This window comes from Tachyglossus aculeatus, chromosome 14, assembly GCF_015852505.1.
Source record: "Tachyglossus aculeatus isolate mTacAcu1 chromosome 14, mTacAcu1.pri, whole genome shotgun sequence".
Taxonomy (NCBI): Eukaryota; Metazoa; Chordata; class Mammalia; order Monotremata; family Tachyglossidae; genus Tachyglossus; species Tachyglossus aculeatus.
This window is the reverse complement of record NC_052079.1, coordinates 39,437,768-39,454,255: the sequence shown is the minus strand read 5'-3', so window position 1 is coordinate 39,454,255 and position 16,488 is coordinate 39,437,768. Positions and strand designations below refer to the sequence as shown.

General features: G+C 38.2%; 1 protein-coding gene across 1 annotated transcript in view; it reads right to left on the bottom strand.

Annotated features, from left to right (window-relative positions):
• CFAP54 (cilia and flagella associated protein 54) overlaps positions 1-16,488 on the bottom strand; it is a 186,264-nt gene that overhangs the window by 131,197 nt on the left and 38,579 nt on the right. Inside the window, exons 16-21 of the mRNA XM_038756067.1 lie at positions 15,608-15,681; positions 12,761-12,889; positions 12,254-12,386; positions 9,699-9,785; positions 9,491-9,612; positions 3,040-3,216 (exon numbers count right to left, since the gene is read on the bottom strand). Coding sequence (XP_038611995.1) covers positions 3,040-3,216; positions 9,491-9,612; positions 9,699-9,785; positions 12,254-12,386; positions 12,761-12,889; positions 15,608-15,681 — 722 coding nt within the window. The remainder of the gene's footprint in view (positions 1-3,039; positions 3,217-9,490; positions 9,613-9,698; positions 9,786-12,253; positions 12,387-12,760; positions 12,890-15,607; positions 15,682-16,488) is intronic.

Sequence of the window (16,488 nt, the reverse complement as noted above, 5' to 3'; positions counted from 1 at the left end):
CAAATACCACAATTATTATTATGACTCACCCCCAAAATATATTCATAAAAGCAAAAGCCCAGTTAGATTCAAACCTGAACAGACCTACAAAAGTGACATCCCCTGTCTTTCATAATCCCTGTTAGCCATGAAATTTTACAAATTTGATTTGGATTTTTATCTGGTTCTACCAACTGTAATACTTCACTATTGAATGGAGGACTGGAAAAGTGAACCTATAAGAATATCTGGAGAATAAAGGACATAATACCAATAATGAACAAGTCACCACCAATTTTGAAAGTAAGAGCTTTTCATTAATTTGAATATTTTTAGAAATTCCAATGAAATCAGTTTTCCTGGAATAAATGCTTTCAGAAGAGACTTAAGAAGTAAAATAAATGGCTGATTTTTCAAAGACAGATCTTACGTTGACGCACAGTACCATCTAGTGTTGAACAACCTACATTGACAACAATTCCCTTTATTCTAGATTTCTGTTTTAAACAATGAAATAAAGGCTATTCTTTCATTAAATATTGGATCCTTACATTTGCACATATCCTTAATAAAAGTGCTAAAATGCTACATTTTCTAATTTGTGATTCTGAGCAATTATTGAGTATTCAAAAATACCTGGACCATTAGTTCTAACTTAATCAAAATAATATATTTGAGAGGCAATTCAATACATTAAAATCAAGTCTCAAGTCCAGTGTATGTAGAGGATAAACATTAGTTTTTCATACTATATGTAGAACAAAAACAAACTGATGATATATATGATCACAAATATAAACAAAAGTCTGGAATTTATTTGGAATCCAAGATCTCTGTTGCGATCTGGAGAAGCCCTAAAAAAACCAATCCAAAACATAATAGCCCCATATGCCACCACAATCCTCAAGTTTCCCACCTACCAATTTTCTAGAGTACAGATCTCTGCCACAGTACATTTCTTTTTACACTGACATTTATTGCTCAAAGTTATTTTATCCATTTTTAGCTTCTTGGAATTTTTTTATACTTGAAACGTGAGTTTATTTTACCCCAAAACAATGGTGCAATTTATAATAAACAACGCAACAACCATTGATGAATTAAAATATTTGTAAGCTTCCTTTGACCTCAATTATAAACATCTGGTTTGGCTAGTAATTGGGATTTCCAGGCTCTTCCTGAACCCCATCCAAAGTGGTGAGCCCACTGTTGGGTAGGGACTGTCTCTATATGTTGCCAATTTGTACTTCCCAAGTGCTTAATACAGTGCTCTGCACACAGTAAGCGCTAAATAAATACGATTGATGATGATGATGGTGAGAGAGCAAAGAGCAGTCCCTGTTCTTATCTGTTCCACTGTCCTGCTTTCATGGGGTCTTTTCAGTGCTTGGCACATAGTAAGCACTTAACAAACACCACCATTATTATTATTATGGGCAATCAGAAAAGAGGCAATATTTTGTGAAAAAAGGACAGTGATGATATTAATGTGTCTTTCCATCTGGATTGTAAGCTTGCTATGGGCAGGGAACATGCCTGCCAACTCTGATGTACTGTACAGCCCTTATGAACATATCTGTAAATTATATAAATGCCTGTCTCCCACTCTAGACGGTAAACTCATTATGGATAGGGAGTGTGTGTGTCTACTGTTATACTGAACTCTCCCAAGCGCTTAGTACAGTGTTTTGCACCCAGTAAGCACTCAATAAATACAACCGAGTGAATGCTCTCCCAAATGCTCAGTACAGTGCTCTGCACACAGTAAGCACTCAAGATATACCACTGATGATGATGGTGTTAATGGTAATGCCGACCTAAAGTTTAAACACATGGGGAATACCAAGAAGAAAGGAATCGGAGAGGTCAAGTGAGAAGTATAATGGTTGAGCAATGGAGGGTCACATATTTTTATGTTAAAGTTTTACTTTGTCAGTAGAGGTAACTACCTGTGAGATATTCAAATACTACTGACTAACTCATTAAGACATACCTATCAGACAAGGGCCTGGTGATCTGTTCATTAACATCACTGGGCCCACATAAATCAGCTAGATCACACACTGTGGGAAGAAGCTGGGCCCAGCGGATAGAGCACGGGCCTGAGAATCACAAGGACCTGGGTTCTAAACCCAGCTCTGCCACTTATCTGCTGTATGACCTTGGGCAAGTCCCTTAACTTCTCAGCTCAGTTACCTCACCTGTAAAATGGGGATTAAGACTATGAGCCCCATGTGGGACATGGACTGTGACCAACCTGATTATCTTGTAACTACCCCAGTGCTTAGAACAGTACCTGGTATATAGTAAGTGCTTAACGAATACCATTATTATTATTATTAGTGGGCTGCTGAGAGATATCTGTAAAAAGCCAATCTTGAAATAAAGTGGGTTTGTTTCGGGGCAAATAGCCCCTTCATGGAAAATGGGGTTGCCTGGATCTCCTTTTCTAATTCTGAGACGGGGCCCATGGAAACTCCCAGAAGACCACCTGGATCAAATTCCAGAGTATGGCAACCCCTCCCCCTGCTCCCAATCTCTGAGTTAAAAATATCCCACTCTACTAAAAAAACCTGGGCTGCAGATAGAGAGGATATTTGGGTCCTAATTCTGCACTGGCGTACATCTAAGAACACCACCATAGACTTCAATGAAGGACCAGAAAATGCAGACATGTCTCCAGTATTTGGGGTACCATTCCTTGGCTACTGGTAGACTGTTTCCGCGTATTCCTGACAAGGAATGTGTCTGCTAATTTTGTTGTACTGCACTCTCCCAAGGACTTAGTAGAGGGCTGTGCAAACAGTAAGCACTCAATAAATACCACTGATTAACTGATTGATAGTCCCAAAGGCGAGATAAAAAAGTTTACTGATTCTACTAATTGCCCAATGAAAGAGTATAATATAACCATGCTAGATCTTAAGAGCAGGGATTGCATCTTTACTAAACTCTATCAAATGCTTCATTCAGTGCTCATTACACAGTTAGCACTCAATAAATATCACAGATCGACTGATAAACTACTGAACTTTTTTACAGTTGAAGTGAAAGCATTACCTTAACACCCGAAGTAAATGGAGCAGGTTTAAAGGTCATTGAATTATATGATCTGGAAAGCAGTATAGGAGGAGGAGGAATTCTGTTTTTCTCTTTAGTTAAATCTTCTAATTTTTTCTGATAAGAATACAAAGCACTTTGCTCTGCCTCAGTCTTCTGAATTAAAGAAAATGCTTCCTGTTATTAAAAATTAAAACAAGACAGAAAAATAAGCTTAAAGGGATTAGGCCTCATTGAGCTTTGCAAAAATTCTTGATCATAAACATTATAATCTCATAAACCACGAATCATAGCTGTTATCCAAACCACATCACTGAACACTTAACTTCAGGCCTGTAGTAATAGTTTAGAAGGTGCTTGGAAATAGTAACTGCACAACAGAGCTTAGCATAATTACTCAGTAATTTTAAAGATCTGAGGCAATTGAGATCTCTGCTTCTACACAGTAAGCTCCTTGTGGGGCAGGGAACATGTTTTCCCACTCTGCTGTATTGTACTATCCCAGGAGCTTACTTAGTACAGTGCTCTGAACACAAGAAGTGCTCAATAATAATAATAATAATAATGAAGGCATTTATTAAGCACTTACTATGTGCAAAGCACTGTTGTAAGCGCTTCGGAGGTTACAAGGTGATCAGGTTGTCCCACAGGGGGCTCACAGTCTTAATCCTCATTTTACAGATGAGGGAACTGAGGCACAGAGAAATTAAGTACCCTGCCCAAAGTCACACAGCTAATTGGCAGAGCCAGAATTTGAACCCACGACCTCGGACTCCAAAGCCCGTGCTCTTAATACCATTAATTGAATTCTTGCAGAATTAATAACCACTTTTAATTATGGAATTCAGAGCCATGCACACTCCATAATAATTTAATAACTGAGTCTCTAAAATTTGTAACACCAGAATCTCCACCACTGCTTTTTAAAAATTATGCTTACACCACCCATTTGTTATATGCTGTATCCTTCCTCCTGCAAATTCAAATTCTGTTCAGCACTTCCAATAGCTAACAAACTGATTTTCAGGGGAGATTCCATTGCCTGGGTAAACTGCAATGTTGAAATGTGGAAAAGAATTGTTGGGACTGGAATACTTAATAGTACATATAGTAAGCCTTTGACAAATACCATAAAAATAATGTCTAATGCCAAATTTTGCTTTATCAATTGGTGGTAATTATTGAGCACTTAGTGTGTGCCAAACACTGTCCCAAGTGTTTGGGAAAGTACAGTAGAGTTGTTAGACACAATCCTGGGCCACAAGGCGCTTACAATCTAGTGGGGGAGATGGACAATTAAATTGCAGATGGGGAAGCAACAAAATATAAGGATATGTACATAAATAAAGGCTTTGAGGGTTGGGGAATCAGAGTGCTCGGAGGTATGAATGCAAGTGCATAGGTTATGGAGTAGTACCTGGTGCATAGTAAGTGCTTGACAAATACCACAGTTATTATTATTAAATTATATAATAATTCTAGACTGTGAGCCCACTGTTGGGTAGGGACCGTCTCTATATGTTGCCAACTTGTACTTCCCAAGCACTTAGTACAGAGCTCTGCATACAGTAAGCGCTCAATAAATACACTGAATGAATGAATGAATCCATTCAAATAGTTTAAGATCAACCTTCTGAAGAATAAAGTCAACTTTAAAAGATCCTTGACAATATCACAACATCCCCAACTACTGAACAGACCCCCCCCCCCCCCCATTAATGTAAAAGCAAATGGGTTGAGTGCTTGGTTGTGCAGAGTGCTGTACTAAGCACTTGGTAGAACACACTACAACAGAATTAGTAGATACATTCCCTGCCCATAATGAGCTTACAGTCTCAAAGGGGAGACAGACACGAATGTGAACAAATAATTTATAATATAAAATTTACGGATAAGTACAGAAGTGCTGTGGTGGTGGGGCAAATATCAAATATCCAAAGGTCACAGATCCAAGTTCATAGATGACGCAGAAAGGAGAGCCAGCTGGTGAAAAGAGGGCTTAATCACGGAAGACCTCTTGGAGAAGATGTGACCTTAAATGCTTTAAAGGTGGAGAGAGTGGTGTGGTGGTCTGGCATATAGAAAGGGGGAGGGACTCAAGCTAGGGGAAGGACATGCGAAAGGGGTCGGCAGCGAGATAGACAAGATCAGAGCACAGTGAGTTAACTGGTGCTAAAGGAGCGAAGTGTGTGGGCTGTAGTAGGAGATTATAATAATAATAATAATGGCATTTATTAAGTGCTTACTATGTGCAAAGCACTATTCTAAGCACTGGGGAGTTCACAAGGTGATCAGGTTGTCCCACGTGGAGCTCACAGTCTTAATCTCCATTTTACAGATGAGGTAACTGAGGCACAGAGAAGTTAAGTGACTTGCCAAAAGTCACACAGCTGACAAGTGGCAGAGCTGGGATTTGAACCCATGACCTCTGACTCCAAAGCCCGGGCTCTTTCCACTGAGCCGTGCTGCTTCCCTTAGATTAGTGAGATGAGGTAGGATGGGGCAAGCTAACTGAGTGCTTTGAAGCCAAGAGTAAGCAGTGTCTGCTATGGAGGTGGACAGGTAGCCATTGGAGGTTCTTGAGGAGTGGGGAGACACAGACAATGTTTTTGTTGATAAATGATAGTATCTCCATTAAGCGCTGTCTACCAGGCAGTCAGACATTTGGCATATTTAGAGGATCCCACTAAAATCAATTGGATAAAAGTGAAGGAATGGAAGATGAAAAAGCTACTTAGAGAAAACAAGCCATGCATCAGGGATATCATGCACCACCTTTCAACAGAATGGGGGTTATCCAATTGTTGGTACCACATCCAATAAGTAGGAATCCCCAAGCTTGGGGCAGATTTTGTACACATGCAAGGCATTCTGCTAAGCACTGGGGTAGATACAAGATAATTGGATCATGAACAGCATGTCACCAGTTTATTGGGTTGGGGGAATGGGTATTTCATTCTCATTTTATGGATGAGAAAACAGGTCCAGAGAAGTGAAGTGATTTGCCCAGGGTCACCCAGCAGGCAAGTTGCAGAACAGGGATTAAATCCCAGGTCTCCAGTCCTGGGCTTTTTCCACTAGACCACACTCCTCCTCTGGGTTACAGAGCCAGACATAGTAAAATTGGGTTTGAGTTCCCTTCTCAATGTCATATGGCTTTGTTTGCTCCTACTATACTTTGGTAACATCTAAATTGGCAAAGATTTTCTAAATACAATGTTTGCTTAATTGGCAAAATGCTTACTTCCAAAAGAAAACATTCATTTCAGCGGCAAATGCTTTAAAAGTACGCAATTGTTTCAGTCACTGAAACAAAAACAAGGGCTTTTTAGATTGAGATAGAGTAATATTCTAAACTTCCTAAATTTTCCCACCTATAACTTTCAATACGTGAGGCTCACGATGGAAGAGAGAAATACAACTTACTGAGAGAGAACATTTGCATACAACACCAGATGTGGCATAACTACAAAAAAACCTTTTCTAAAATGTGTGTGCCTACTCCTAGCATAATGGTGGAATTATAATCATGGTAATAAATCTTTGTTGGATTTTTTTCCAGGATGATAAACCTCTAGTTACATAAAAATCTTCCAGTAATCCAATGAAATTTTGAATAAATTTATTTTCCTAGTTGCACTATACATATAATCTCCTCTATTGGTGTACTGAGCTGAATATTCATTCCCAGTAGGATGATTCAAGATTAAGACAATTCTCAATTTGACTCAATTACATTTTTAACTATTTTGGAGAACAATTGTACAGAATACATTTTTATAAAGTTTTAGTATAAATTGTTCTAAAAAAAGATTTTGACCCAGTAAAGAATCTAAATAACTAACTCTTAATCCTGTAAAATTTGATATACTGTTGGGTAGGGACTGTCTCTATATGTTGCCAACTTGTACTTCCCAAGCGCTTAGTACAGTGCTCTGCACACAGTAAGCGCTCAATAAATACGATTGATTGATATACAATGGTCTTTCAGAAATCAGATATCAAAAGTTTTTACTTGCCAAACAAGGGAAGATAAAAATGAAGAATCCTAATTTATAAATATACTTACTCCATTTTTTCCAAATAAACTTTTACTCCCTCAGCCTTAATTTGATATACAATGGTCTTTCAGAAATCAGATCTCAAAAGTTTATACTTGCCAAACAAGTAGGAAGAGATAAAAATGAGGAATCCTAATTTATAAATATACTTAGTCCATTTTTTCCAAGTAAACTTTTACTTCCTCAGCATATATAATAAGACTAATAATAATAATGATGATGGCACGTATTAAGCGCTTACTATGTGCAAGGCACTGTTCTAAGCGCTGAATAATAATAATGGCATTTATGAAGCGCTTACTCTGCGCAAATCAGTGTTCTAAGCGCTGGGGAGGTTACAAGGTGATAAGGTAGTCCCACGGGGGTGCTCACAATTTTAATCCCCATTTTACAGATGAAGGAACTGAGGCCCAGAGAAGTTAAGTGACTTGTCCAAAGTCACACAGCTGACAATTGGCGGAGCTAGGATTTGAACCCATGACCTCTGACTCCCAAGCCCAAGATCTTACCACTGAGCGACGCTGCTTTGGTTGGTAATATGAACACAGGCTTCAGATCTCTGCTCAAAAGGGAAGATGATCTGACAAGCTCTGCTGGTTTGGAAGTGGATTATTAGTAAAGTGAGAACGAATAAGACTCAACCATAATCACTTTAACACAGAAAAGGGAAGGCTAAATAACTATCCTCGAGTCTCCTTATTGCTCTGCAACTTTTATAGTTTTAAAACCTGTTTTGAGAGCCACAAAATGAAGAGTTACCATGGGGAGTAGTATAGCCTAGTGGAAACATACTGGGTTGGGAATCAGAGGACATGGGTGCTACTCCTGATCTGCTGTTTGCCTGAGGGGTGTCTCTGGGCCAGTCACTTCACTTCTCTGGGCCTCAGTTACCTCATCTGTAAAACAGAGGTTGAGACTCTGAGCCCCACGGCGGACGGAGACTGTGTCTGACATGGTTTGCTTGTATCCACCCCATTGCTTTGTACCGTACCTGGTACGCAGCAAATGCTTAACAAATACCACAATTATTGTTATCATTATTATTACGGCAGCTTAGAAAATGGATGAGGCCCAGAGTTTCTCCTGCTAAAAGAGGTCACAGTCCACATCCTGCTGGCCCTGACATGTTATTAGGTATATGGTGATAGAGTATGGATGTTTCAGCACATCCCATCACCACTTGGCAAAGCAACTCAAAGACATATCGTGCCGGCTGTAGGATATCCTTTCCCACCCTGGAAACTCTACCTAAAAACCTTATCACAGTGAACAGCTGAATAATCGAGGTATTTGGTAAGTGCCAAGCATCGTACTAATCCCTGGAGTAGATACAAGTTTAGAAGAGCCAATTGGCAATACTCTTGGAGCTTGAAAAGCCTAGTCAGGGGGTGTCCTGCTCACCTAAAAGAGTGGCAGCCTAGAAAATGTGTACTATCACATTTGTATAGATACGTGGTGGGGAAAAAATTGTCCTTCAGCAGCCCTCACACACAGGTGAAATCTCACGGTCAGCAATGTCACCCTTGAATGTCAAGGACAACTGTATATTTATAGAATCCACCCCTCTGCTGTCGCCCTCATCACAAGATGCCTTTGACGTTCCCTACCCACAAACCCAACAGGCAGAAATAACAAGTAAATCAAGCAAGCCAAAGAACTTCCCATCTCTATTTGCTCCCCAGACCCCAATTATCTTGGCGCTTAAAAAAAACTATTTAAGGTGGAATTTCTCTAGGGGCATAGGAAGCCGGGTGGTCCACATTTCTCACAGGACACTCAAGTAAGATAGGAGCCACAAACTCACATATGGAGGCTGAAAAATCAGAAAGAAGTTTTGTAACTCATAAAAGGAGAGGAGAGAACCTAGATAAAGTGACAAAGTATAATCTATGTAAAATTCTTTTTCCATTCTGAAGCTTTACATTTTAGTTATTTCTCTCAAAAGTGAAGGGGTAGTTTTGTTTCTTAGAAATAAAGTATATAAAGACTTCCTAGAAGGGGAATAACTATTTCTACAAATACCAAATGAGAAGAAATACACTTAAATTTCAATATGAGAGAAAAATGATTATAAATTAATTTGAATGATTATAAGGAGAGTTCTAACATGCCAATGGAAGTAGTGAAATTTAAAAGAGAAAAAGGTCTTATTGTAGAAAATGGTTTTGAATAGATAGAATTCTTTGGGTCCCATTCAGCTCTATGACACTTTACTAATTTTCTCCAAGGAACAGGCAACAAAAATAGAAAGTATTTCTTATTTCTATGATAAATTTGTAACTTAATTTAGTACTTGAGGCTAACAAGGAGTATTAAGAAAATGTTTATTATAATTTAAAACTCATTAGAAAGTTACAGATTATTTTAGAAAAGATAAATATTACTCTTACCTCTAAGAGGTGGTTTGGCGAAACGCAGGCTAACTGCTTTTGAAATATCAGCTCAGCTTTCTGCATCAGGAAGATAGCTTTGGATAATTTATTTTTCTTGATTGTATTCATTACATCTGATTCTGTAAAACAAGATATTATTTTAAGCAAGCAGGAGGATAAAACTTTTTTCCTGTTGTAAATATTTTTATGACCCTTTATACAGTACCTGTTAAACAATGTGCATTATTTACAGATTGTGTGGTATTTACAGAAGATTTGGTGGGCTTAAGATCCTTGTCCAGAGTTTGAAAACCTTAAAAAAGAAAGAGATGTGTCAAAAAAATACCCCCACAGTCTTTTTAATTACCATATCCTATTCTACCTCACCTTTCTTTTGAATTACTAAAGATGAAAGATATCTTGGTATGTTTCTACTCCGGAGTAGGTAATATCATTCTTTTCTGCCTTTTTGCTCACTTAAGAAGCCAGCAATGACTGGATTGTTGAAAAATCTCCAACTATGCAAAATACCATTTCTATTCTCTACAACTTTATTTCAAGAAAAGGAGTAATTCTTGTCTCTTTTGTAAATGGGGACTGCAGATGAAAAGGGTAGGACCTCTTACTGCACAATTCCATGGCCTACATTGGCTGCTACTCCAGGTGTATCATTAAATTGATACATCTAGTAAAACAAGCCAGTCTTAGAACTAACTTCAGATAAAAATTATTTATATTCTGGCCTTTAGGTTAAATAAGTAGTTTTACTGAGCAGATAATAAATCTCTACCTGGAGAATAGCAATCCCTTAAGAATTAAACAATAGTTTTACAGTTAATATTCTAGTTATCCTCTTTTCTAATATACACACAAAGATGGATTATATAATACATATAGCTACACATGTCAACAATTGTACACTAGATTGTAAGCTTCTTGAAGGCAGGGATCATGTCTACTAACTGTACTGTACTGCGCTCACGTGAGTGCTTAGTACAGTGCTCCGCATAAAGTACCTGCTTGATAAATTCCATTGATTGATGTTTTACAGTAGAAAAATAGCAAAGATATATGAACAAATCAAGTAGAATTGTGCAGAGATGAAATTGTTTTTTTCAAAATTCAATCTATCACTGCAATGGTTAAGAAGTAGGAATATTATTTATTATAGGCCAACTTTGCACAAAGCCCTTTTGCATTAAGCACTGGGAAAAAAATACAAGGCATTGTGCGATCCTTACGTGAATAATATTATTATACACTAATTAATTTTCATTAGAATTTCTTGACTCATTTCCTTTTAATTATTAGAATTTCTACTGAAAGCAAACTACTAAACTCAATGCATGTGATTCATGATAAATTCAATGCTTTAATTCCCTGACTCAAAGTGGAAGAATTGTATGGAGCTTTGCAGTGATCTTTTAAATATAATGTAGATTGTCCCTATTATTGTGCCTATCAATATAAATCCATTAAAAGATAAACATGAATGATAACATTTAAAAAAGAAGAGCCCCCTAAAAGCTCAAAATATATGTAATGAGGTTTTACTACCTATCCAGGATAAGCCAACAACAGGTGGCTAAAAGAATAGGATGAGCTCCTAGACAAATTTCCAAGATGCCAAGCCAATAGACGAAACATTCAAAGCTGTGGCAAATTAGGGTCTGTTGCATTCGGCGTAACACAAAAATATGAGCGTGTGTCTGAGGGACTGGTGGAGGGCTGAGTTTAATTTGTGCTAGAAGAGGCAGAAGGGGATCTGCTGTGGATACCCCTTATTTCGTCATTATCGTGATGGCGAGCGAGAGAGAGTTTGAAGTCCTCAACCAGGGTCTAAGGCCTAGTAAATCCAAACCACAAATTATGGCCAATGGTGTCTTAAGGAATAGACTACTGGTATTTATTCTTATTTACTGAGCAATTACTGTGTACAAAGCACTACCTGTCCTCCTCACCTTCTTTTTAAATACCTAGGAGAACAACCAGCTCCACAGCTCCATTTCATCATCATCAATCATATTTATTGAGCGCTTACTATGTGCAGAGCACTGGACTAAGCGCTTGGGAAGTACAAATTGGCAACATATAGAGACAGTCCCTATCCAACAGTGGGCTCACAGTCTAAAAGGGGGAGACAGAGAACAAAACTAAACATACTAACAAAATAAAAATAGAATAGATATGTACAAATAAAATAAATAGAGTAATAAATATGTACAAACATATATACATATATACAGGTGCTGTGGGGAAGGGAAGGAGGTAAGAAGGGGGGATGGAGAGGGGGACGAGGGGGAGAGGAAGGAAGGGGCTCAGTCTGGGAAGGCCTCCTGGAGGAGGTGAGCTCTCAGCAGGGCCTTGAAGGGAGGAAGAGAGCTAGCTTGGCGGATGGGCAGAGGGAGGGCATTCCAGGCCCGGGGGATGACGTGGGCCGGAGGTCGATGGCGGGACAGGCGAGAGCGAGGTACAGTGAGGAGATTAGCGGCAGAGGAGCGGAGGGTGCGGGCTGGGCTGTAGAAGGAGAGAAGGGAGGTGAGGTAGGAGGGGACGAGGTGATGGAGAGCCTTGAAGCCCAGGGTGAGGAGTTTCTGCCTCATGTGCAGATTGATTGGTAGCCACTGGAGATTTTGAGAAATTGGCAATTGCATTTGGCAATTGCCAAAATGTCCCGTGAGGTAGTCAGTGTCTGTTGTTAAAAGTTAAACTTATTCTATTTACAACTGAGTCCCACCTAAAACGCTTTCAGAGAAATTATTGTACATCAGAGAATCCTACCGGATGTCTGGTTAAGAAGCATTACAGCTATTCGGTGCTGAGCTTGGATAAGCTCAAGGTGCAAATCCATCACAAAGCTATTGGCTGTGACTGGTGTATTACAACTTCCATTTGCTTCTGAAGTGTTCAACTTCTGTCCAATTGAATCCAGAGGAAAATAGGAAAGTTAGTTATCAAAACAACAAACTTGCTACACAACATACTACCTCTATCAAAGCGGTAGTATCTATCCCCCTTCTAGACTGTGAGCCTGTTGTTGAGTAGGGACCATCTCTATATGTTGCCAACTTGTACTTCCCAAGCACTTAGTACAGTGCTCTGCACACAGAAAGTGCTCAATAAATATGACAATGAATGAATGAATGAAAGCACAAAGAAATGAAAATGTGGCATTCTAAAAAGGAAGAAAAGAGCAAAGCTAAAGTGTGGAACTAGAATTGTTGCCCCTAATTGAAACATAGTTTCCTTGCTATAGTATGGTTCATTCTAATTTAGATCAACTCTTACCTTGGTGTAACAGTGGTCAAATGCCGATAATCCATTTGGCAAAGAAGTTACTGAGCGGGCCACGTTCATGCTGTCAATTGCTTTGTTGAAATTTTCATAAGCAAAAAGTAACTGTTCTTCAGGACTTTTCTACAATGAATTTGACAAAAATATCGACCAAAGGGTAATAAAAATCTAGTAAGGCCTTATAAAAAAATTTCTGAAAGCTAGGTTAAATAATCATGATATAGTACTGATACACTTTAAAAACTCTGCATGTAGCACAGACTGGCTCTATCCTAGTCAAATGAACTTAAGATGAATTAGCCATAAAGCTGAAAAATCACTCCCCATAAGAATGGCACCATGATTTTTCCCGTGAAGAATGGAGATTCTTTTTAAAATAATTTACTTTCAATCTCCTATTTGTCTACTAGCCATCTGGAGCAAATGTAAATGTTTTATATCAGAAAGCAGGAAATGATTTGTTACTGCCACTCACTACGTATTGAGACTATACACTGATTGTCGTAATCTATGGGTAATATTTTAAAGATACTGCTTCTATTCAAATATTTTCACTTGAAAGTAACTGCAGCATTTTAAAAAAGGAAAGATGAAGTTTTAGCCCTTTTCGAGGAAGATTCCGCAACACAAAAAGCTGTAATTTACCAAACTATGGGAAAAACCCTAGCATGGCTATAAAAACAAAACTTATGACAAAATGCAGAATATCAACATGGATGCAGGACATTACAAGAGAGAATATTTACAAATACTAAATATACTTTTCATAGGAGCTTGCTGAAGGTGTTTGACTGAACAAGAATTTCTTTGGATTTCAATTTAATAATTTGGTGATTTGATCACAATAATTTCAGAATCCCAAAACTTTCACCATTAAACTCTATCCCACATTTCATCATGGTGACTTAAATGGACTTTGTAATCTAAAAATGCTATTTTTTCCAGAATCTCCCAGATCACTTGTGAAACAAGAAGTTCTTAATAAAAAGGATTTAAAACATGCCTTGTAAAAGACTATCTTAAACAAACTCAATTTATTTTCTAAAAAACTACCTATTAAAGTTGTGCATTAATCTTCAATTGATAACCAAACACTTGACTGTACACTGAAATTAACAAATATACACATTCTGAACATTCAGCAAGTAAGAGCTCAGCTTCTCCCTAGACCGCTTTCAGCCTTAGCCTTTCCTTACCTGTTGACAGCCCCTCTCTTTGGATTTCTCTGAGGCTAAAGATAGTCACCAGTAAAATATAAAGAAAGCGCAAAAGCTGCCAATCTCTAAGGATAATGGCAGAGAATCCTGAGGTTCCTAATTAAAGAAGACAAATGCAAAGCTGAGAATATGCAACAGGAGCAGGGACCGTGGCTGAAGACTGAAAAAAAGAGGGACGACAAGATGAAAAAGAAGAAAATGAAGGAAAACTGAAAAGGTCCAGGCAAGGAGCCATGGTGATGGGGAGAGAGGAGAGAGAGAGGTTGATACAGAGAGTGGAAGATGGAGATCATCATCATCAATCATATTTATTGAGTGCTTACTATGTGCAGAGCACTGTACTGGAAGTTACTATGTGCAGAGATCAGTACTGGAAGTTGGGAGCAGGTTGTAAATAATAATAATGATGATAATTGTGGTATTTGTTAAGCTCTTACAATGTGCCAGGCACTGTACTAAGCTCTGGGGGTGGATATAAGCAAATCCTTGTCCCTCATGGGGCTCAAAGCCTTAATCTCCATTTTACAGATGAGGTAACTAAGGCACAGAGAAGTTAAGAGACTTTCCCAAGGTCACACAGCAGACAAGGGCAGAGTTGGAACTGGATCCGGTTCCAACAAGGATCCAGGATCCAGTGAGAACTGGATCCATGTGAATTCCAGGCCCGTGCTCTATCCACGAGGCTACACAGCTTCTCTTTGATGGAGACATGTGAGGAAAGGCAGGGAGAGGCAGTCCTTGAGGGTAGAGGTCATGTCTTCTAATTCTATCACTCTTGCCCATGCATTTAGTATAGTACTCTGCATGCAGTAGGTGCTCAATGAATACTGCTGAGTGACTGTACATCAGGAAAATAAAGAGACAAGGGTTTGGTGACAGATAAGGGGATTCATTAGGGGTTAGAGAGAAGCATGGAGAATGTTGTTGGAAAAGGTGAGAAAGGTCACCAAGAGAATCAGAAGAATTGTAAAACCAGGTATTGGGCAGATGGTGGAAGACAGGATATGAGATGCATGATGCGTGTTGAGGACTGCAACTGGGAAAAATGAAAATCTTCTATCAACACTGGCCCATTATCTCCTAGGGAATTAAAATGAGTAACTTTGAAATTTTAAACTCACTGATAAAGGAACTTATTGAAGGAGGTAAATTTAGTTGAGTCAATTCAATGGCTCGTTGAAATTACTGTAAAATGGGAATTAAGATTGTGAGCCTCACGTGGGACAACCTGATCACCTTGTATCCACCCCAGCACTTAGAACAGTGCTTTGCACATAGTAAGCGCTTAATAAATGCCATCATTATTATTATTATTATTATTACTGAATTGAAAACCACATTAACTCAATGTGTTTGCATAACAAAACACATGGTGAGTTTTCATTGTGCTAATTTACAGGAGGATTTGTTCTTCCATATTATTTCTGTAAGTATGAAGACGTCCCTACTCAATCTAATATATTCTGAATTTTAACTTCCAATTCATGAAATTAAGTACTAAAAGGCATTCCATATCAGATTTAGGTAAACATTTTGATTTTTCACATTTTACTATTTACATTCCTCTTTTTTTTTTTTTTTTTTTTACACATTTTCTCCAACATTTCAATGTAGTGGACTGTACCTGAATTATAGGAAGAATATCAGCTAAGTTTTTAGAAGAGACTACTTCACTACTCGGTCTGTTTCTGGTATTATCTGGAAAAATTAATAGGAAATGAAAATTTTAGCATGTAAAATTACACAAATTTTTCCCAAATGAACTCAAGACACGGATAACAGTTCCCTTCTTAAGTCACGGTCTAAGAAGTATTCACAATACATCCACCACACAAGTCCTTTTATAACCTATATCAAAAGTATTGTCTTCAACAGAGTAAATGGATGCCTTAAGGTGGCAAGAAAATATAGCCGGATTCTTTTGCTGTGGGTTTCTGCAACAGTGCCACATTCAGAAAAAGAAATTAAACTCCACAGAGGAGAGACAGTGATATATGTATTTAGATGAAAAAAGTTACAATACATGAAATTCTTCAACTTTCAGTGACCTTGGCAGTAGTGCCTAGGAACAATTATGGTACTGTTAGGGTATTACCAAATCTACGGTACTAAACAAAAGTATTCCCACTGCCCGGTTTGCAGCAGCTGGTACTGCAACTATGAACTCTTTCACGAACCAGGAACATCTCCTGATTACATTATCAAATATAAAAAAACTGAGAAAAACAAGATAGATTCTGCACATTTATTTTCACTTTGAAAAAGGACCTAGAGTTCACCATATGGAAAAAGACATAAAATGCTAGATTAAAAAGAGTGAAAGTGCAGGAAGCGACTAAAATAATTCGGAGGAAGTAACTGAAAATTGCTTTGAGCGACCAAATAATCAATAGTTCAGAGCAACACAGAAATATTTTGGGGGTGCCTTGGTGTCCACTACCACAACCAATTTTACCTCCTAGAGATTTAAGTGCTTTTTTTTTTTGTTTAGGTGAAGAGAGAGGA